The sequence below is a fragment of the Nothoprocta perdicaria genome, unplaced genomic scaffold (assembly GCF_003342845.1).
Source record: "Nothoprocta perdicaria isolate Ctin4 unplaced genomic scaffold, notPer1 scaffold_210, whole genome shotgun sequence".
Lineage (NCBI taxonomy): Eukaryota > Metazoa > Chordata > Aves > Tinamiformes > Tinamidae > Nothoprocta > Nothoprocta perdicaria.
In genome coordinates, this window is record NW_020455317.1 from 385,991 (window position 1) to 409,038 (window position 23,048).

The window sequence follows — 23,048 nt, forward strand, 5'->3', positions numbered from 1 at the left end:
AACCAAAGTACAGCTAGCACCTCCACATATAACTATCAGTGTGTGGAAAGGGACAGGGACAAAATGCAATGTTCTGAAACAGTTTTTACAGAAATTATCCACTGTTTCTGACATGTATTTGGTCTCTGGAGTTGTAGCCTGGTTTAATCATCTCCTTTGCCACCTTCCAAAATGAAAGGGTAACAAGTACAAATTGTATCCATAAAATAGCATCACAACTTCATTCTCAATGGCTAAGTATTGAAATGCAAGCATACATTATAAATAGAAAAACAGCTGGCTTGGAGCACATTGCAAGCCACTAACACAGTTGAGGGATTTGAATGACATCATAACCCGTGAGAGCATGTTGCTGGCCAGCTGGTGTTATTTATAATATGCTCATAATTGAGGAAAAATAAAAAGGCAAAACTTAGGTATTACAGAATAAGCAAAGTTGAATTCTCTTTCTCTCAGGGTCATTTAAATTGTTATCAAGAATAATTAGGAAGATGACTGATAAAAAAGGGGGAAATCACCTCATAATTATAACAGAACATTTAGGATTAAAGTCATGGAACAGTCCCCCAAACTAGGCTACTTGTATTATTACATTCATAGCACTATAGATTCTGAGAAATGATATAACTTCTCCAGTATGGTTGCTAAAGGGTCATGAAGCTATTTTATATTGCCCTATTTACAAGCAATGTTCAGCAATCCTTTTATTTTTAGCAAATTAAAACCTGCCATTTCAGGGTTAATAGCACAGAAGGATGGAGTTTTTAATTGTTACTCAGCATATAGGTGTGCCAAGTTCAATAACGTAAACATGCATAAGAAAATAGAAAGCTGCGTGTCTCTATTATATAAATAAAATGCCTGTGTCTTTACACATAAATAAAATACATGTACATGAATATGCAGGTATACAAATATACTAACAATACCCTATATACATATATTTGCATATATTTTAAACACACACACACACGTACAGATACACACAGTCATCTGAAAGTTAACCAGAATACATTTTCTTATTTTTCAAGGCAGCATAAGCTTTTTCGTCTTCKAACCCCTCAGTCACTAATGCACATTCTTTTAAAGGGAAAAAAATATGCTTCTGTGCTCTAGTTTTAAAATGCAAAGGTATGATGTTATTTGTCACCATGCCCAAAAAAGTCCTTACTCGGTAACTTTGCCAGAAGAGGGAGAGAGAGAGAAGGCAAATGCTCCCCCAGCTGTTTCCTGTCTACAGTGTCTGTGTAATGTAGATAAATGTGAGGATTTTCTCTAAATCCCTCTTCTGTTTGCTAAATCTCACTGTCACTGCTAAAATCAGAGCAGATAGAGCCTGCGCAATGGAATAAAGTCCTCAATATTGAAATGTGACATTGCTCTCAACATCTCACATCTCTCTGGATTTCTTTTTTCTCATCATTACTGCTAACAAATTCATTTCCAGACTTTGCACTTTTAAGAAGCAATGGAAAAAATCAACAGTCTTTCAACACAATTAGTTAAGTGCTGCTTTTGTGATTTCTTGAAGGTAAATCTTTATTACTATTTCAAATCATTTTTGAGTTTTATTTTACTGTGTATTGTCTGCTTCTGGTTTGGAGAATATTGTGCACTTTTCAATAACATTATTTTAGAACTGAGAATTATTTATAAATTGCTGAACATGCAATTTTATGTGATCTGGAAAATGGCTGTATGTAATAGTTGCAATTACCTAGATAACTGTAAGGGTAAACTATTGCAGATACATGTCTTAAATTTCACTTCTGTTCAGAGAACTTTACGTATTTCAGTTATGACATTATTAAAGGGTCCAATTACATCATTGTCTATATTTTTAATTAATGCTTTTGAAAACAAGAACTTTCAGCTCTTTTCTGCAGGTGCATGTTTTTACAGGAATGTGGGCTTTGTACACATGTTAAGTTTCTGTAGTTTTAGATACACAGTTACAGATAAAATGTTCATACTTTCACATTGAAACTTTTAAGGCATGTTGTCATTGCAGTAATATTTTGGCAGTATTGTTGCATTTACTTTTTTTTTTTTTTTGCTTTCATGTATTAAAAGTAAATGTGAAGTTCAGTTTGTTTTCTACATTAGAACCCAGCTGCAACTCTTGCTGACCTTGCATATTTGTATGGCTTAAGCAATGGTACATAAAGAAAATGGAAATTATCCTACATTTTTTTTCTCCAAGTTCTCCCCTTGCAGGGAGGGCTGTTTCAGGGAAGTTTTAATGTTAAGTTTCATGTTGTGATACTAAAATTTCTACTTCCTAATAGAAATGCTCTTTAGATAAATTTGGCTTCAGTAGGTGCGTTGACCTCTGTTTCTGTCAATTGGCCCTAGGTCAAGTTTCCACTATCAGCAAAACTCTGTCCTTCAAGAACTCCTTTTTTTTTGTTGTTTTTTTCTTTCTTTCTTTCTTTATAATGATTGCAAGCACACTGTTATGCAGCTGACAATTCTTCTGATCTAATTGTTTAGGGCCTAATGAAGTTTTTTTTATAGTGTCTGATACTTAAGCACATGCATTCCATTCCTTAATGTGATTCAAAAGAACATGCTTACAGTTGCAATGGATGAAATTATTCTCTTAATGTGTAAATGGGCATCTCTTCCAATATTCTTGAATGGTGAAGATGGCTTTGTTTTTAAAGAATTGAGCAAGGCATTAAGTGACATTAAAATTAGTATGATAATTCCTCAGCTGGTGCAGAATGCCCAAATTCCTTAAAATCAAATGGAACATACTGATTTACACAAGGCTAGGATGCATGCCAGATTCTTTAATCAAAGTCAACAGTATGTAAAGTTTGATCCATTCCAAAGTATGTATGCTTTATTTACATAATAATAACTAGAGAATGCTTTTATTACATAGTAATTACATACTTCYAACTCTACTATGGCTTGGTAATTTGACCCAACAGCTATATTTTAAAATGTAATTTTAGCCAAACTCTTTTCTATAGCATATATTTTCCATGAAAACACTGCTCAAGATATTTATAATTACTGTAAATKCTATTAAATATTGTTAAACAATGACCAAGCATGTGAAGAATGCATATGTACAACTTGTGCCAACTGAGATTTTGTTAGAATAAAAGTACTTATAAAGAAAACTTCAGATGTAAAAGAAATACAGAGTGTTCATATGTGACATTCTTTTGTGGTGCCACTCTTCTGGACTATTAAAAGAGGAATGCAGCAAAAGCTGGTTATTTTACTGAAAAAAAAAAGGAGGAAATTCCAGCTGTGAAAATATGGTCAGTCATTCTATGTAACTAAAAGAAGTGCTTAACCAGGCTCATCCTGAACCTGTATTCAATTTCCAAACGTAATTAGATGCTTCAGTAAACCCCACCCACATGCCAATGCATTTTTTTTAAACTCTCAACTTTCTAGGCAAAGTGGGGACATTATAAGYACCCTCTCTGTTTGTAAAGAACCTGAAGACATATTGGGTTACATCTTTGTATTTTCTTCAGAATATTTCCCTCAGCCTTAAATGGGAACTTTGATCTTATCACAAAGATATTGAATTAGCTAGTGTTATACTTAATTAAAATGTTGAAGTAAAGTTTACATTTTAATTCATATTTTGGCATTAGCTTTGATGAAACAGCACTTATTTTTTAAATATAATTGATTGGTCCCTAGAAACATATGAGTCTCTTTTCTTCTCCCCAAAGTTTTTACTTGTTTGCAAGTTCTTAACTGTTTTTAAATTTGGGGATAAAGTGTAGAAATTCTCTGTGGTTTATACTGTGCAGCTTTTTTGGCTTACACTAAAGGAAAAACAGTGAAGAATCTGTCTTGTCCTAGTTCAGTGCTGATATTTATCTTAAAATGTAACCCAGCTGAAAAGTTTAAAAAAAACACAAAATTGTTAAATGTCTAAGATTTATGTTTATTTCTGGCTCAAATGTTATACAAGAACAAACTGTTAAATACATAATGTTCTYACATTTATAATGTTTTTTAGCCTCCTGAGGCTGTGTGTCAAACAGCTTTCTGCTTTACCTCTTCAGAACTAGGAACCGGGAACCATCTTGAACTGCAGGTGCATTACATTCATCTTAGAAAATCAAAAATATGGCAAGGGAAGAAAGAAACTGATGTTGTTAAAATATGGAAACATTACAGGAAATAATGCCTTATGTTATCATCATTCATTTATAATCTGATCTTCCTCCTTCTGCCATTGAAGTCATGTCCATGCATTAATGCTTGTTGGCTTTTCTATTGTAAAGTTGGCTAAAGACTCCTGTGAATGGGAAAATAATTGTTCTTTCTCTTTATGATATATCATGGGATTCAGATTTACTCATTATTTTCATGGTGGAAATATGATCAGAAAAAAAAAGGGGGGGGTGGGAAAGGAAGAGGCAATACATTCTTACTTATTTACTGTTTTTTCTCCTCTTCAGCTCTGATTTAAGTTGAAATAGGGGTTATCCACAAGGTGCTAAGGTCCCTTGGCAAGAAAAAAAGGCATTCTTAAAAATTATTGATTTAAACTAGAAAAGGCTTGTTATCACAGTGGCTCAGATCCAATATGAGTAGATAACAAAAAAAAAAAATCACTGTTTTCAAAAGTTCAATGAAAAATATGAGAGAATGATCCCTGAAACCTTAAAGATTTTTACTCATTTCACTCCAATTTGTACTTGTCTACTAAGAAAAAAAAAATCTTTGAGCCAAGGCTAATTGTACATGTAAGAAGGATTTGTAACTTCTCACCTGACTGTGGTACTAACTTTTACGTTGAAATAGGACCAAGTTATATGTAGATCTCTATCTTTTGAAACTAACTTTTTTGTTAAGTGGTCTACTAAAGCAGCTCAAAATATTCATTTGGCCTTTGCCACACTGCTCTGCTATGCAACATAAATGTTTTCCTACTATGTTAATAACAGTATTCAATAAAAATGCTATCTTCTTTGACATATTGTTCATCGTGTTGAACGATATAAATAGACAAAAACAGGAAGCAGACAAGCAGAATAGCTCAGATTTATACCAACAGAACTGGCCCTTCTTTAGCCATATGTCTGAGAAAAAAATTAGTTTGTATACCAAATGTAAGAAAGAAAACAATCATTATCTGAACTAAATGAATATAACAGAGATCATTGAGTCATACTTCCAATAAACACAAATGCAAATCATCAACACGCTTATGAGACGTCCTTTTAATTTCTTGAATTCTTTCAACTGTTATCTCCCTAGGAACAGAGGGCTGGAAGGAAATTCCTGAATCAATGAATTTGATCCCCTACTTTGGAAGTAGGGGATATCTTTATATCCCACCATATCTTTATCAAGCTTTATTTTAAAGCTTTTTTGATTTTGTGCATCCGTTTCCAAGTGTTTGGGGTTTAAAAAGCTCTTTCATATGTAACCTCTAATTTTCTCAGTACAGTAGCATACAGCAGTTATGTTCCCTCGTAGCCTACTTGTTCTCAGACAAAACAATTCAAGGTTGTCTAGTCTTCCTAACCCTAACTATTGTGGTCTTTCCAAGTTCCTTCACCTATCTTATTCTTGCTTAACTCCTTTTTGCAGTAAGAACCATAAATCATGATCTACTTCTAGGAGGTTCTTTAACTACATGTGAATGAGAACCAAGAGTATTCACTAGAGGAAGTCCTCAGTTTACAAAATGTGTGGAATATGTAAGTTGCAATATTATTGTGAGACCTTTCCTGATGTTGTGGTTATTCTTGTTTAACAAATTGCACCACGCACGCTTTCTCAGCTCACAAGGGTGCAGTATCTCATTTTATTTAGGACTCTGCTGAGAAAATCTGACACAGTACTCTTGCTTCTTTGGCAGGTGAAGATGCAYACTGTGTCCTACATTCATTTCTTCTACCTTGGCCTGTGTTTGCTTACCTTAACCAGTTCTGCTGCTGCTGGCCCAGAGACGCTTTGTGGTGCTGAGCTGGTTGATGCTCTTCAGTTCGTGTGTGGAGACAGAGGCTTTTATTTCAGTAAGTCAACTCTTTCTTTCATATAACTGCTAAACTTCTTGTAGTCTTGGGGTTTGCAACTGCTCTCAGCAAATGCAAAAAATAACCAAACTAGGCTTCAAAGTATCACTACTATTCTCTTTCTCTRAGATGTCCATATTTCCAGTGAACATGAAGTCCTAGCAAAGCATAGAGTTGTGCCTGTGTTCAGGCTCTCCAATGTTTTAATGAATTTTCCTTTTCAAATGTGTTACTGTTTTTAACCACTTCCCAGCTGTTGCTATTGCACCTGTTCTATTATAACTTTCTTCTGTCCTGACACTGAAATTAAGGGAATGACTGGACATGCTTACACCTGAGATGTTCATATGGCAGTACTGCATGTACTTATTATGTCAGACTACTTGTAAACATCTTAAGTACACACTGTATCATATTAAACACACAATAAGCTTCAACATCTGGTTTGAAAAAAGAAAATCTGGAAGACAGCAAGTAGAATGTTACAGCATCTAAGAATCCACATACTACATCAGTTAAGTACAGGTGAAGGAAAATTCATTCATGGTGAGATAATAAGGAATAATCCCAGAACAGAAAATAGACAAAATTAAGTCTGAAACAGCACAAATATGTTAGTATTTGAACAAATTTTAGAGCAAGACCTACATTTTGGGGGTAAACATCACAATGTTTTTCCTTTGCTGTGTTTTAGATTGTTCAAAGCTGGAGCAATTAGATGAATTAACTCTTTTATCTTAGTACATTCTTACAAGCAGTGTCAAGATCAAGAAGTACAGAATATGTAAATAATAGAACTCTATTTCTAATTTTCAACTATTTGCTACCCAAATACAACRAAGTTAATGAAGCTTTTAGCTGGGAATATATTCATTCTTTAAAACACATTAAAACATGCAAGARCTTGAGTGATCTGAGCCTCTGAAGCTAGTGTTTACCCTTTATAATAATGTGTCCCAGGTTATTCTTGTTTGAAGATGCCTTTCTTTTATGACCTCAGTTGTCTTTCTAAAAAGGAATATAACTAAGAAAAGAAGATTAGGCTAGTGAGGCTACAAAGACAAATTTTGTCTTTATATTTGTCTTGTGTTTTGGAGTTCTTTTTTCTGTAATGTCTGACTTTTGAAAACATTTTCAATCCTCTTGTTATCMCAATAATTCTTGCCTTCTAAGATATCATTTTTGCTTTTCTGTTTTGGTTCTCCTCCTGCCATCCCTTTTCATTTTTATTCATGGAGAAAGATTTTCTCCTTGCTTGCTATAAAATAGAATCACAGAAATCCACACTTTTGCATCTTTAATTTGGTGAATAGCTAGATTCTCTCTAACTGCAAGTTGTTATCCTTTTCACTATCTTTTTGGCACATTCAATTAAACTTTGTTCTTCTGAAAGTGGGAGCCTTAGTTTCATATATGCTCAACAGTTCATCAGAGAAGCTTTAATTCTATACTTAATACTTCATCTATCACTAATACAATATAGAATGTTGTTTAGCATGCAATTACAGCATGCTGGTACTCAGCAATACTAAAATATTGGGATCTCTCTTTAGGAACTTATGTTTCTAACAATTACCTGATGTTCATTTGAACACTAAAATCTGTTATTTTCAGCAGCAGCTGAGTTACACTTAAGAGGTTATTTCAGTGCCCTACAAACACTTACTTTTACATGGCTGGCATGGATGAAAAAGGAGTCTGTTGTCTCCCTTTCTTGCTCCTACACCAGAAAAYAATGACAGAATAAGCTATATCCTTAGAACTGTGTAGCAACCTTTTTTTTTATATATGCTATGCTACTGTTTTTACTAATCTTAAAAAAAAAAAAATCTTTTTTTTTTTTTTTTATATATAATGTTTGCTGCTCTTGTGGAATTACCACAATTGCTTACCACATGAGAGTAGCTGCAACTACAAATCATACCTAAAGTTATATGTCTTCTTTGTTTTCCTCAAGGTAAAAAAAACCAAGTGTAACCTGCTAGTCACCGGCAATAAATGTGCTTAATTTGAACCTCAGTTATGTTAAAGTTTAATCAGTTTCAAATTTCTACATTCCCTAAACTACATCAGCCTTATTTAAAAACACGAACATGGATTTTGGAAGTTTTAAATGAGCTCATCACTTCTGGAGTCTTGACTTCTGTCTGCAATCAGTATAGACTCCCTCTCTCATTTCCTTTATAGTATGCTTACATTTTCAGTTTTCACCTAAAATTAACATAACTATTGACCCCATTGTACGGAAACTATGCAAGTGAGAACCTATGAAYGGTCCCAAGCTCATTCAGTATCCTAGGAATCCTCTGTCTGATCAGAGTTGTTTTTCTGTTTTGTAATCTCATCAAGGATTTATTAATCAACCATCACCTGATTTCAGAAAGGCTTGAACTGTTGTAATTGCAGTTAACAGACTACAATTTCAATATTTACTGGAATTTTATGCAGTTAATACATGGGCTTTGGGTGCTAAGTAATATGCATTCCACATGTCACCTAACTTGTGATTCATGAGCAATTTAATGTGTTTTAGTCTACTCTCCGTTATTTGTTGGCATTTAATGTAAAATATGAAACCATAGAAAAAATTAAGTCCAGTTTAAAATATTCTGAGWTCCTGAACCTCATATCAAATACAATATTGCAACATATTACTGTTTAAAATGCTATTCCATTTCATTGTGCTTTTTAAGAAGGCCATATCATTTACTCAGGTAATTATTTAGTGAACTATTTTTCTTTTACTGCGAAATGCATGTCAGTTTCAATTCTACTGTGAGCCTCCTATTTCTCACATTCTGGTTCCTTTATAAAAAGTATAATCAGAAGTTATGTTTGCCTTTAATTTGCTCAGTAAATAATTCTGAGGGAAGCTTTATTCTTTCATCATGCTGTATTTCACTAGAGACTTCAACTATAAAGAATACCTTTTGACTGAGGTGGAACTCCTGGTTCARATTCAAGGTCAAAATTTTTAAGTATTCCTTGAGAGCTGTGGGTGGAAATGAAGATAGAATTAACTGTGTTACCTTCTGCTGAAACTCTGCATTCTACAACCACAAAGCTATAGCTATGGCTAGGAAGGAAAAAAAAAAAGTCTTTTATCTAGCTTATGCTGCTTGCAAAAACTGACTTCCTAGTTATAAAAGGAAATTCTTCACAGTTTTTGAAAGGACACACCAACTACTTACCACACACAAAGGAAAATATTGACCTCAAGAGGAAGTCAGAAGCTTTTTCTAAAACTTCCCTCATGAGATAGACTGGCAAAGAACTTTTTTTTTCTTTTCTTTCTCTTTCTTTTTTTTTAGGGGATGATGCCACAAGAATCCCAGTACCTGTACATCTGCTTTTTCCCCTGGTTACATATAATCCCAGCCAGCACTGGCTACTTCTTGGACAGCTTTTACTCTCCCATGATTCACCAGTGCAGATAAGGTTGTGGCCATCTTGTATTTAGTAACCTTACGTTTTTCTTTAGTATGACTTCTGCCATTGAAGTACCTTCTGTGTTATGTTAGGAGAAGCCAACAAAGTGGAAATCTGTCCACGGTTTTCTATTCCTTACAACTGAACCTCTGGAAGAAAACAAGCAGTTTGACATAACTGTCCTCAGCTAATCCTTCTCCAGTTTCAAAAAATCTAGATTTAACAGTCTTGAAGCCTGCCATGTTAAATTGACTTCTAAAGTCTCAAAATGTCTATCATGCCGCTACAAAAAAATGCTGAGGGCAGAAACTGAGGGCAAGTTACAGGGTGCTTATAGAAGTGTTAGCCTGGGAGGGGGAAATTTTTGCTTAAAATACTCTAGTCTTATCACACAAGATTTACTTTGTACATCACTCTGGAAAGGAGACTGTTTCATTTTCTTTATACAACTTGAGTTTGATGGGCCATTTTAGTTCGTGCTGTGTCTTGAGGACTCAGTATCATGAATAAGGAGAACAATAGCAGTTTGCTCTATAGACAAAATGTTATCTTCTTTTTGGTCCAGCTTCTGCTCTTGTTAAAATATGTGCCTTTCTTTGTCAATACACAGACACTAATTTGTTTAACAAAAAAAGTGAATACCAAAAAAAATAGCCTTATTATAACTGTCAGTAGATTGCTTTGCTCATTCCAGTTTCTAAAACCTAAGTTAGATGGCAATCAGTACCTGAGATCATGGTACAGCGTATCAATTTAATGAATTTATAAAACTGCTTTTTTCAGCTAAAAAAAAAGATCTGTGAATCTTAAGTGAATCTTCTGAAGCATAGAACTTGCACAGAACACAAGGAGCTAAATTTAGAGACCTGACACAGTGACTGATACTCTTCAGGGCACTGACAATGACCTAGTAGRTGCTTCCTCATTTCCTCATACCCAAGAATGAATCCTGTAACAGAAAAAGGCTTTACTAGTATACAGCCCTAATGATCCATGTATCAAATCACCCTTTGAGGAGAATCAGTACAATTTTTTACGGTTTATTTTTCCCACTAAGACTATCAGAATCATCCTTGGCAATATCCTCAACTCTAAGCAGCATAAGAATATTAGGTTATAATCACCAAAAAAACAGGAAGAGACAAATTTGGGGTAATCAAATCTGTCATCATATCTCATTGCTTTGTAGCACCAAAGCATAAATGGAGGAATTGCTGCCTTACAGAAGAGGAAATTAAGGGCTTAGCAACAGGCAATTGTGTGTTGCTTCTTCCATTCCCTTTTAGTTTAACAGCTTCTCGTTTACATAAGGAAGACTGCTTTTAAGATGTTTTTAAGGTTTCTAGGCCTGTCAAATCTATCAACATAATTACAATAGAAGGAATTGCATTCAGTTCTTTAACTACTTCATACCTGTAGGGACTATGAATCATTAGCTTCTCTGTGTGTCCCTGATGGAAAGCAATGTTATATTATAAGCCCAGGAAAGTAATGCTGAAAAGCTGAGGAGGCTTATGATGTTAGTGCAAATCTTCTTTGAGAAGAAATTCTGGTCAACTTGGCTATGACCACATTCAAACTAGGAAACTGATTTTCAGTTTCTTGATCTGACTACATGCCCCATTTACGCCAAACTCCACAGTAAGGAGAGGCTTGAGTGTATTCCTCAACRTTCATCTGCAGGTTCCTTACCTCTTCCAGAAAAGCTACCTTTTAAAGAAACCTAGTCTAGGAACAAAAGACCTCCAGGGGCATTGCTCAGGACTGTTGACCCAGTGACTGATACATCTCAGTAAAACAAAGGACTCCTGTGGCTTCAGGAGTGAAATCAATGTATAATCAATAGCACCTGAGGAACAACAGACTAGCGTGCACTCTGTTGCCCCTTGTAGAAATCATTGAGGAAGTTCTTTGAAAATATGCCAGTCTTTCCAAGAATTTTGCACTTGTTTTTACACACTAAGAAGGGATAGGGAATGCACATAAAGGCTTATCTTAATTTGATGAGGTTGATATTCCTAAAGTATCTTTACTCACAGAGAATGAAGTTACTTCAGAAGATGATTCAGGCACCATGCTAGGCTCCTGAATCATCTTCTAGAAAAGCCTGTTTCTCTCTATAGACTACAGAGGGAGTCTGGGAAATCTTTGCCCATAAAACAGACTGAAGTTGGACTCTAGAACAATTCTCTTCTACAACTACTTATCTTGTCTCCAAGGTTTTTATAGTTTTCCAACCAGTTTGCTTTTCATTAGGTGGGACCACAGTAGTAATGACAATAATAAAAAGATTGGAAGCAAACTCTTAATCGAAAGTGCTCACTACCAAAACCAAATGAATACAATTTCTCTGTAAGTTCAATTTATACGCACCATGATTAGCTGTTTGACCTGAAAGAAGGCAATACTTTTTGTGATATTTGCTGTTATCTATGCAGTAGAACAAATTCTGAATTTAGCAAAAAGCTGATATTTGATATCTGGTGACTTAATCACAGTAAATATATGGGTATTTAATGCATTGTTTAGTTTCATTTGACTAAATTCTCTTAAAGAAGCTCTTGACAAGATCAGCATTATTTCTTGGCATAGTTGCCTTTCATCCTTTTTCACTGAACGTTAAATACCAAGAAAAACCCTTCACTAACATCAGTTCTGTCATTTACTTAATATAATTGGCCCAAACCTTTACATATGGTATCTTTCTGTTTTCCTGATACTAATAATGCCTTTATAATATCTAATCAACATCAGCAAAAGTCACAAAGCTAATTATTCAGTTGACAAGACACACACAGTCTATTAACTAAAACCTTCTGGTTTATTTACTTGAGCATCTAAAGCAATCTGTATGGAATATTCATTCAAAGAAAGAAATTCATATAGCCATTTCTCTAAAGCTTACTCAGTGCTTCAAATATTATACATTTGTTTCAAACCTTCTAATCACCAAAAACCAAGTAGAGATTCAAAGCTGAGCTCATTTTAGAGCTTGGCTGAACAAGAATGGGACTTTAAAATATGTGTTTAACAAATGTAAGCATTTCCCTGAGATACAAGTTTAACTGTTGAAGAGTATAATAATAAATGAAAGGAATAGTGGRCAGTTGAAGAAGTCCTGGGTTGTATTAGCAAAAGCATTGCCAGCAGGTCGATGGCAGTAATCCTCCCCCCTCAGCCACATCAAGAAGTACTGGGTCCAGTGATGAGCTCACCAGTACAAGAGACTAGGAGTTACTGGAGCAGATCCTTGTCTCCTGTAGGGGAACAGAGGCCTACAGAGTCTAATCTCTCATATGAGGAAAGGTCTAGAGAACTGAGGCTGTTCAGCCTAAGGGCAGTCTTATAAATGTGTATAAATATCTGAGGGGAGGATGTAAAGAGGATGGGGCAAAATTCGCAGTGATCGCCAGAGAGATGAAAAGGGGCAATGGGCACAAACTGAAACACAGGAAGTTCCATCTCAACACGAGGAAAAACTTCTTTACTGTGAGGGTGACAGAGCATAGGAACAGGCTGCCCAGAAAAAAAAAAAATATTCTAACACTACTTATTAACTATTTCTGTTACCAAACATATCAAGCACATAAGTAACACTCCAAAAGACTTATAAATGGGAACTTCAAAGTGAATACTCCTGCAAATTGTTTTGACTTAAACAGAATGTTTAGTCATCTCAGTCATGTCCTACTAATACTGTGGATAAAAACCTCTATTACACACATTACTGTATTTCTCTAACAACTTTTAACTGCTGTGTGGCTAATATAGAGGTAGAAGAAGCACAGAGTTGTGTGAAAGGTGACAGATAAGATGAAGTATGGCTGTGGCCATGAAAAGATAAGCACATTCTAATTTAGCTGTGATGGTTGTGTGATAATGATTTAGAGCAGATAGGATTTTTTAGACTTGCAATAACTATACTGAAAATTTCTTTTAACAGTCAGCCCCATTTTTTGTAACTCTTAATTAAGTTACATGAAAGATAGTAGAAATATCTATTTGGGGTGAATATGGCACTGAATCATACTTTGAAAGTCCTGTAGAAAAATACAAGACAATAATTCGTTTCCACATCCCCTGAATTCCTGAATTACTAGTCAACAGGTCTTCCATGAAAAAAACTTAGTTTTTCCTATGTATTTCAAGTTTTATGTTTCTTTCCATTAAAGTTTCCAGCCTTTCACAGACATATTTAGTTTGGCAGGAAGAATCTGGTGACTCATATACTGAAGAGATTTGAGAGCAAGCTACTGAAAATGTATCTAATTTCTTCTTGTGTAATTTGGGAGCAAGCTACTGATAGTATGTCTAATTTTCCTAGTTTAATCAGATGTATTATTGGCAAATATATGCCCTGAATAAAAGCCATATTTATTCCTGAAATATATAGCTAAGATTAAACACCATGCATATTTGCTTTTAGAATGCTCCTAGCTTTCTCTAATTGCTTCTGGCATTATACTCTAAATCAATGGGCACTGCATGAAAATATAATCATTYGCATTATATTTAGGATTTAGTATATTAGGATTTAATAATATCAAAGAAGTGGTGATGCCTTTTTTTTTTTTTAGAAGTGTGCTTTTTTTTTTTTCAAAGGATAGAGGTGCATAGAAAAATAGATGATGTTATTATTCCGTGACTCATATGGACAATAAATGTACTAGAAAAAWTTTCAGTTGTATTTTGCATTGATGATTGTATCATTTCCTTCACCTATTTTCAGACAAAAAAAAAGACTTCCACACTCAGTTCTKTTATACATAGACAGTCTGTGATGAGCTTGTATCATATTCCTTAATTCACATACCAACTGACCTGTAAAGGATGAAGACTAAACAGAGGCTGATCCAATACACACAAGGAGATTGTGGTTCAGATTTCTGTCATCTACTTTCAGGCACTTAAATCAGCTGTCTCAGCTAGGAGCCTACTCACTCAAACTCATGCTACAGTCAGTAAAAGGAAGCAAAAATGTTCAGAGCTGTCTTTAAATTCTGAATATCCCTTGGGACATTTTTATTTCTTCACTGATTGTATAAGGAGTCTGGCAATTKGACACTTTAAATTTTCACCTGATTTAAGTGCCTAAATTTTGGTGGGATGAATCTCCTTTAAACTGTATGTCAGTGAACTCCCATGTGGAGAAAAGGATGTAGTATTTCAAATTAAAGCAAATCTGATCTTAGCTGCCATGATACAATACTATTCAGCAAAGACCCAGGGAACTGTGGAGGTAACGCTACTTAGTCTTGTTCCTTTAACCTTCTTTGTGAACTGCCAGGACTTTAGTCAAAGTGTGAATTCTGTTGAACAATGGAGTCCATACTGATACAATAAAGGCAGAAGGGAAGGCAATTTATATTTTCAAATTAAACAGATGCAGATTACAGCTGTGAAAATAGATTAAATTTTCTTGCGGAAAAAAAAAMCCACCACCAACAATCAAATAATGAGCAATGGATTCTGAATGTAAAATCATTATCTCTGAACTAAAACACAGAGGATTGCTCCAGTTCTAATAAATTTATTTATGATATACTATCAGAAAATTATATACACTTCTATACACCAGAAGTAAGTGATAGATTGTTGAGGGGAAGCTACTCTATGTTATGATAGTAAAGGGGAAAAGATATTAATAAAGAAGGAGAAAAGAGTAAGAACCTATTCAATCATTCCTACTAAATTCACAGCCTTGTCCGAGAGCTTTTCTGCATCACATCCCATCAAGAGTCCATGGATGCTGTTCCAAGGTTATCTGTTAACTGCAACTGGCTTTGGCTCAATTCACTGAGGATAATATGAGCTAATTTGAGGAATTCTCCATGTTCGCTAGAGAAAATAATTACCTCTTATCATTGATTTTCCTAGGTCTTTTGGCCATAAGTATCACTATGCCATGAATATTTTCCCTTGAATTCATTCCCACTGATTTCTAACCAGTCATCATTTTTTTCCGAAGAAATACTAGCTGAACTTCCAATATTTTTCCCCTCTGTATTATAAATATAGCAAAGAGGATTTCTCTTATGCAATCAGTARATACTATTTGTGCCTGAATTGGAAGGCACAACTAAATACACTTTAAAAATATACTCATTCTTCATGTCCATTCAAACCAACATGAAGGGCTTGGCTTGTACTGTTTGTTTTTCACGTACACTTACCAATCATGTATGGTGTAAACTATTGAAAAATACTAATTCTTCAGACCTCAGTAAAGTTGAAGTGCCTAAACCGGCCTAACTTTTGTGGCAGCCAGGTGCATACATTTAAAAAAATAAAAAAAAAAAAATGAGGCCTAGTTTTTTTTTTAGAGGTGTCATTCTACTTCCAAAAATGGGTATAAGTCTCAGGGAAAGTCAGTGAAATCTAAGAGACTCCTAAAGGCATACCGGGCAAATTTTCAATGGATTTTAGGCACTGAAGAGGCAGATGGACACCCAAGAGATATTCAAAAGCAATCATGTACCTAATTTGCATTCAGATCAATGATACAGAATCCTTGGAATCATTTCCAATACCATATCTATGTTTTTAGTAGCCTTAGTATCTTTGGAAATAGGAGTCAGGGTCCTTAGCTATTTCTCCAAATTTTGTTTATGGACCTTAATGAGTGCTTGTGAACATCTATCACCACTTAAAGCTCTTTAAAATAAGAATTGGCATAATGACTTGGCTTCCTTTCTGACGTGAAACATACTAATATGCTTAGTATGAAATCTCCTTACTTCTCGCATAAATATGTGAGGCATCAGATGAAAGCTAATAATTTCCCAAGTGAGCTAAAAATAATGAAGTCTGAATTTGAATAAATATTATAAGAGGCATTTTGGAACAGACAGTGATTCATAAGGACTGCGAATGGTACCTTTCCATTAACCTCATTTGCAAGATGCCAAAACCTAAATAAGGACCACAAACAATAAAGACTTAGTAAGAGAAAACCAAAAATCATTGCAGAAAGCCAGGTAAAATGAATACTTTATAATTTTGTCTTCTATATTGAAAAGTATAAGTAAAAATACCGCAAAAGTGTTTAGGGGTTATGTCCATAAAATATTTTATTTTGGAGGTTTATGTATTATGTGAACAGACTAATAGGAACTGCCTCCATTGCAACTCGCACCCAAAACTGCATTCTTTCTAAATGCATTGGAATGTTAAGAGTGAGAGAATCTTCCCATTTTATGCAAAAGTGTTAGTTTGTGTGATTCCAAATAATGCAGGAACCCATGATTAAATGCATTTTTAAATAGGCTCTAAATCAAAGTGYCTAATGAAAGATCTAGTTACTGAAACTGTCTTTCAGTAGCCTAGGTGGACCTAAGAATCTCTTAAAAACAGGCAATGCTGGCCTTAATTTTGTTACTTTATATTGTCTCAGGCAAATCAATTTCACATTATGATAGTTTGTCATTAAATGACTACAGTCTTTTTAATAAAAATTTCATCAGTAGCTTACCAAGGATGAAGGTTTCTTGGGAGAAGGATCAAGTCATTCAGATATTTATTGTCTCTATAAAGTATGGTGTGGTGTAATGCCCTATTGACTTCTAAGATCCAAATACTGAAGACAGTAAAGAATTGGTATTTTTCTCATAAACTCTTCTAGAGTGTTCATCACTGAAATATTTGATTGCAGCACTCAGACAAATACATTATATTCTACAATTTCTCAGGAAATTACCTTTTTCTCAGAGCATTCATAAGTCTTTTTGCCATAGTAATTGCATAGCCAAATGGAGATGACAAAGATTCATTTTGCAAAGTAATTTTAACATTTCTACTAGTACTCTGTGTGTTAAAAAATAGGATACAAATGTCAGCTAATTAAACCTAGAGATACAGTTAAGTAGTACCATCCCTTTACACACAGGAAATAAAAGCTAAAAGGCAAAAGGAGGATTTTTAATATGCGGCTGCAAATGGACTGCTTGTTTCAAAGCATCTTTAGTATACACCCTATCCTACGTAAGTTAATAAAGCACTTCTGACAAGAGAGCTTCAATCAAAAGCAACCTGATGCTCCACTATTTTTCTTCAAAGTTACCCATCTTTCCAAAGAGTTATTAGCCTCTTCCTGCTTTTGTTGGAGCAACAGGAATTACCTCATTCCTGCGAGCTGCAGAACTTCCAAGGCAGGTGCTATGTAGGCAGGAGTAAAGCACTGACCATGTAGAGATGCTACAAGTGGCTAGTGATAAACAGAACTCAGTAGGGGATCTTTGACAACTTTAACTTAAAGCAATGTCTTGACCTATTCAGATTAAAAGCAATCAAGAAAAAAGCCTACATCTKTTATTTTCTTTTGCAGTTAATTTAGGAGTTAATCAAATGCGTTCTAGAAAAGCCCTACATGTGTTCACAGGGTTCATAATGTCTTGTGGTTGTGTAAAAATTAAATATCTCTCAATTTTAGGTGCTCAGCCTACAGCTGGAATAAGTCTCCAACTTGAGCAATGACCACATAATTTAGGTTTATCCACTCATGGTTGAAACTACCAACAGGATATCAAATAGTTCAAATAATTCTGTGATGTCACTGCTAGCAGAKACCTCTGGTTCCTTTCTCAAAAGTCACTATGTAAAAAATAGTGAAAATAATACTTTTGACTTATATGTCAATTTGGGTTTCTTTTCTCCCATTTTTCCTGTTCTGCATGGTTGCAGAGCATGGTTCTGCATACCTTTTGTACGCCACACTCAGAAAAAAAAACACAGGTTCTAGGTTCTAAACAACCTAGGCAGATAAAAATAATTTTGTGGGCTGAGTCCATATTAACCATCCTTAACTAGACTTTTCAGACAAAGGAACTGATAAGTTCTCTTTTTCACATTATTAGTCTATGTTATCTTTTTCAAAAGTATTCATTTAACTGCTTCCCTCTAGCCTCAGGAGATAGAAAACTGTCTAGGAAAACTAAGAACTAATTCTGTCTCAACAGGAGACTATTTTCATGCTGAATATAACTATAATCACAGAAAAATTGAGTCTGTACTACACAGTTGAAATCTAAATGTCATCATCTCTTATTTTTAATCCACACAGAAAATTTACCTTTTCTTTGAATCACCTCTCTCTTTGGTCTGTATTGCATCCTTGTGCTATTTTTAAAAGAGTCATAATGCTATTTTAAAATACTACTTTGAATTTATTTTAGACACATTTAAACTACAGTAATTTAGCTGACAGCTGCTTGATTTCAGTGCAGCCAGTGACAAAGCAAGCAATCCAATGACCTCAAGTTCACTGAGATTTCTGGAAAACAAAAACAGGGGCTTGGAAGGCCACTGCTTTAACACATAGAGAAATATATTGAATACTTTCAAAGATATAAAATTCTTAGAACTGTTGGACAAGCTTCTGTGTGTGAACTCTCCTGTCCAAGTGGCGTTGCTAAATACCACGACTCCAATCAGAAGGCTGACATCATGTTGTTGTGTAACTCATAACCATAGCAATGTCACTTTTTAAAATACCTTATACCATTCAGCAGCTCAAAATTTCAATAGTGTCAGACATTAAAAAAAGCACAATTCAGGAGATTTTTTTTTTTTTTTTTTTTTTTTTTTTTTTTTTTTTTTTTTTTTTTTTTGGAAGGACAAAGAACAACGTAAATCTCGTTAAGCCAATGCTAGTACTGGGAGCTTGGATTCAGAAAACAGACACAGGTTTCATCGACAATATAATTGATAATAATATAGATTGGACCTAAATGTATGTAGTAACAAATAGCTGCCAGGATGCTGAGCAAATGGTCTACGTGGCAGGTCAAGTTTTCATGGTATAGGTCAGGTGCCATGACTATAAGCAGTAGAGAAGAACATGTAAAAAAACCTGGGAATGCAATTCTCTTCTTTTTTTCTTCAGAGCTACCCATCTTTCCAAAAACTTATTAGCTTCTTTCTGCTTTCTTTGCAGCAACGGGAATTACCTCATTCCTGTGAGCTGCAAGACTTCCAAGGCAGGTGCTATGTAGGCAGGAGCAAAGCACTGACCACAAAGAGATGCTACAAGTGGCTGGTGATAAACAGAATTCAGTGTTGCCAGGAACTAGAAACTAGAACTAATATTGACAGGAGAAACATGTCTTCTTTGCTTTAAGTAACACAGGGGTAGGGAACATTTTATAGACTGCCACTTCTAGAATACCAGTTCTATATTGGAGCTGTGAATCAGAGACACTGTATCAGACTGGTTGGTCCTTCATGTAACCAGAGTCACCAGCTGTGGGGTAACGCAGCCACTTTCATCTTCATAATCCATTGAGGACTGACTAATATTGTTTTTCTGTATAGCTATATAAGCTATGAAATAAAGACTCACTATACCTCTTAGATTACATACTATTCAATGAGTTATGAGGCTGGGCTTTCACAAGATAGTGGATGATATGCTTCATAGTACATCATCCTGAATTTTTTGAGGGGGAAATAACAAAATTACTGTCTGATCTTTCAACACTCAGCACTTATAAAGCCACTTAAAGCATACAAGAATTCTGGACACAGATTACTTCCAGCACCAAACACACTCATTTGATTTCTTGACATGCCACACAAGATGATGTTCTTGTTGCTAATGAAGTTCTCATACACACAGAAGATTTGTTTATAAATTTTGCAATCATAAAAAAAAAATAGTGGCATATTGAAATGGRTAAGTCCAATAGTACACAATTATGGGTAACACAGCCCCTTTGCATACACCCTATGAATCCCAAAACAGGAATTCTGAATATGAGAAGACTCATTGGTGCAAGCCCTCTCTCACCTTTTATCTTCCAGAGGACATTATGAGTGTTCTTTTAAACAGGCTGTGGCTAAAGAATAAAGCAGCTAGAAGGGCTATGGCTATTTCTAGCTCTGGCACTAACTAGCTTACATAACCTTGAGAAAATCATTTTATCTGTATTTGTCTTATTTTTACCGTGTGTGAAAATGAGGCAACAATGTTATTCACCTTTTAAATGCTTTTGAAATCCACGGATTCAGGTAACCATTCACATCTTTCCAAATCCTACTTTTTTTTTAGAAGCTCATCCATATTTAGCTCCACCACCAGTTAAAATTTTAAGCAAAATGCCACTTTACCAAAAGTAAGATAAATTGCAGGTCATAGGCTATCAGACTGAGAGAAGAAAAATCAGTAAATACAATAAAAATACACCAGAAATACACCAAAAAATAGACCAATAAAAATCACTCCAGAAGGCATATTACCTACTGTCAGTATATGGCACAGGACTCATAGCTTACACAGGAATAATTCTAGCCAAAACAAGTCAGGCAGTAACACCTCTAGGGGCTGAAAGACATTGCTTTTGATTTCAGTAGAAATAGATGTGGGGCTTAGTATATGCTATGTTGAACAAAAAGAATATGTTGGAAAGAGAAACGTAGCAAAAACGTAAGTTTAGTTTGCAATTTATCTCTAACTATCCTTGCCTTTCACCTTGACGCTCATTTTCTAATATTTTTCTTCATCTGAAGACTATTGTAGAGCTTCATTAATTATAAGCTCTCTCTTCATGTGTGCCTCAGATTGCCCTGTTAATCAAACTGGTGCAGTGTTTCAATCTTCGTTTTACTTTGGGGTGTAAGTTATGAGTCATCACCGTTTGGTTTACTCTGAGCCTCCAGCTCATGTTTTCTCCCGTTCTTCCTGGATGTGTCATAACAACTGAATTGTAACATCCCAGTAAAATGGTAAAGGCCAGCAGACATCTGTCGGTGACACAGTATTGTGCTCTCACTCTAATTCCCTACACATTCCACTTTTCACACCACCCTCCTTGTATCCTTTCCATAAAGTGATACAGCCTAGTAAGCAACTTCCTTTSATTCCCCGCAACATTTTGCCAACACTAACACAGAGATGAGGCAATAAACCAATACAGTCCTCTCATAGAAGAGCCCACTTGCTTTGCATGCGCTCTTCCTAGCTCCCCTTCTACCAATATTGCAACAGGTTAACTTCCCTGYAGTCAGGACCTCCCTGAAAGTAGAATTTGTGTTACTTCCTCCCGGTCAGTACTATGATAAGTAGCTTTAAAGGCATTATTCTTCCAAACTGCTAAGCAATTTTGAATTGAGAAAACCAGTAGCAAAGTTATGTTCTTTCAAATTTAATAGAAACTCTGTTCAAAGGTTTTCAGCATTTCTGGAACATTAGAAAAAATCCCCTAGGCTGAACTTTGAGGTTTCCATTATTAATTTAAAGGAGTAAATGCTCTACTACATTTCTTTAAAAATTTTTTTTTTTTTTTTTTTTTTTTTTGTCATTAGAATTTCATGGAGAGGATAAAAAGGTGAGAATTGGCAGCATGAAGAAAGAGTGTTACAGGCAAGGCAAAAAAAAATCATCTGGAAAAGACATACCAAAAGAAAAAAGAATTTAAGACAGAACATTTAAAAGCTGCTATTGAGGTTCTGTACTTGGCAGCAATCTTCCCTGAACTAGGACTTTGATTCTTTTGAGGGTAAATTGTGTTTGAACCAGGTTTCAAGGACAGTTTTCCTCTCACAAACATAGCCCATGAAGCTGCATCCAGTTTTTCTTATGGCATCTGGCTGGGAAGTTTACTAGCAATTGCATGTCAGTAGTAGCTACGTAAGTAGCAGTGTGTAGTCCTGGCTGAAACCTGGAAATCTGTGGGATTTTAGCTTGTAAATCATTTGTGTATCTGATTCATAATCCACTACATCAAATCCTTCACATTTCTGCAGCATTTTGAATTAAACAAGAAATTAACACTGTTTGTGTTTCTGTCTTCCTACTGACATCAAATGGAATATAAAAACTCCACAAGTCTGTTGCATTGAAGTAGCAGGATTAAATGCTCAGCAGCTGGGATCATAAGTCAATCCTCTCCACAGTATCCATCACATGATCCTCATTTTCTATGATCATTGCTCCTCATTTTTTGCAGCCCCCTTGTGGTTTTTTTTCTGTTTTCTTTTTTTACTTTGCCTCTTCAACTTTATTCACTAAACACACCACTTTTCAGAGAGTCTCCAATGCTCCTTTCAATCTCTCTCTTTAAAAGTACCTACACCAAACCATTGAAGCACAAAGTAGCTACGTTTCGCTTAACTTCAGTCTCCTTAGAACTCAACAGCCAATGCCTTTAAGAGAAATTTAGGCTTACCATTCAGATAGGGAAATGTCCGTGTCAGACTGCTAGTTCTGTTATGCCAGCAGTGACAAAGATGGCAGCCATCTCATTAACCAAAGAGTTGCCAGATGACAATTTATTGACATTATCATGAGGGAGGTATAAAAGYAGTTGTGGAAATGTGATTCTTCAGAAAATTATATTGATAAATATACATACCTGGCTAATAAATTATTTCCCTTTTTCTCTTCCCCTAATTCCATCTTTACATCATGGAAGTGTGAGGGTTATTCCACAAAACCTCTCTAGAGAAGAAGTGGTTACCTTTTACTACAACGTGGTTACTTTTTACTACAGACAAAATCACATTGCTTCTAATCTTATGGTCAGTAATGATTCCATGGTTTTAGCTAATCCTTTTTCTCTAACATTCCTCTACAAGAAAAATAAATAAATAATTAAAAAATGACAACAAAGATGCTAT

The 23,048-nt window shown here is 35.0% G+C and overlaps 1 protein-coding gene across 1 annotated transcript in view; it reads left to right on the top strand.

Moving 5' to 3' along the window:
* Positions 1-1,222: 1,222 nt before the first annotated feature.
* IGF1 (insulin like growth factor 1) overlaps positions 1,223-23,048 on the top strand; it is a 43,004-nt gene continuing 21,178 nt past the window's right edge. The window contains exons 1-2 of the mRNA XM_026038510.1: positions 1,223-1,531; positions 5,852-6,008. Coding sequence (XP_025894295.1) covers positions 1,469-1,531; positions 5,852-6,008 — 220 coding nt within the window. The 5' untranslated portion in view covers positions 1,223-1,468. The remainder of the gene's footprint in view (positions 1,532-5,851; positions 6,009-23,048) is intronic.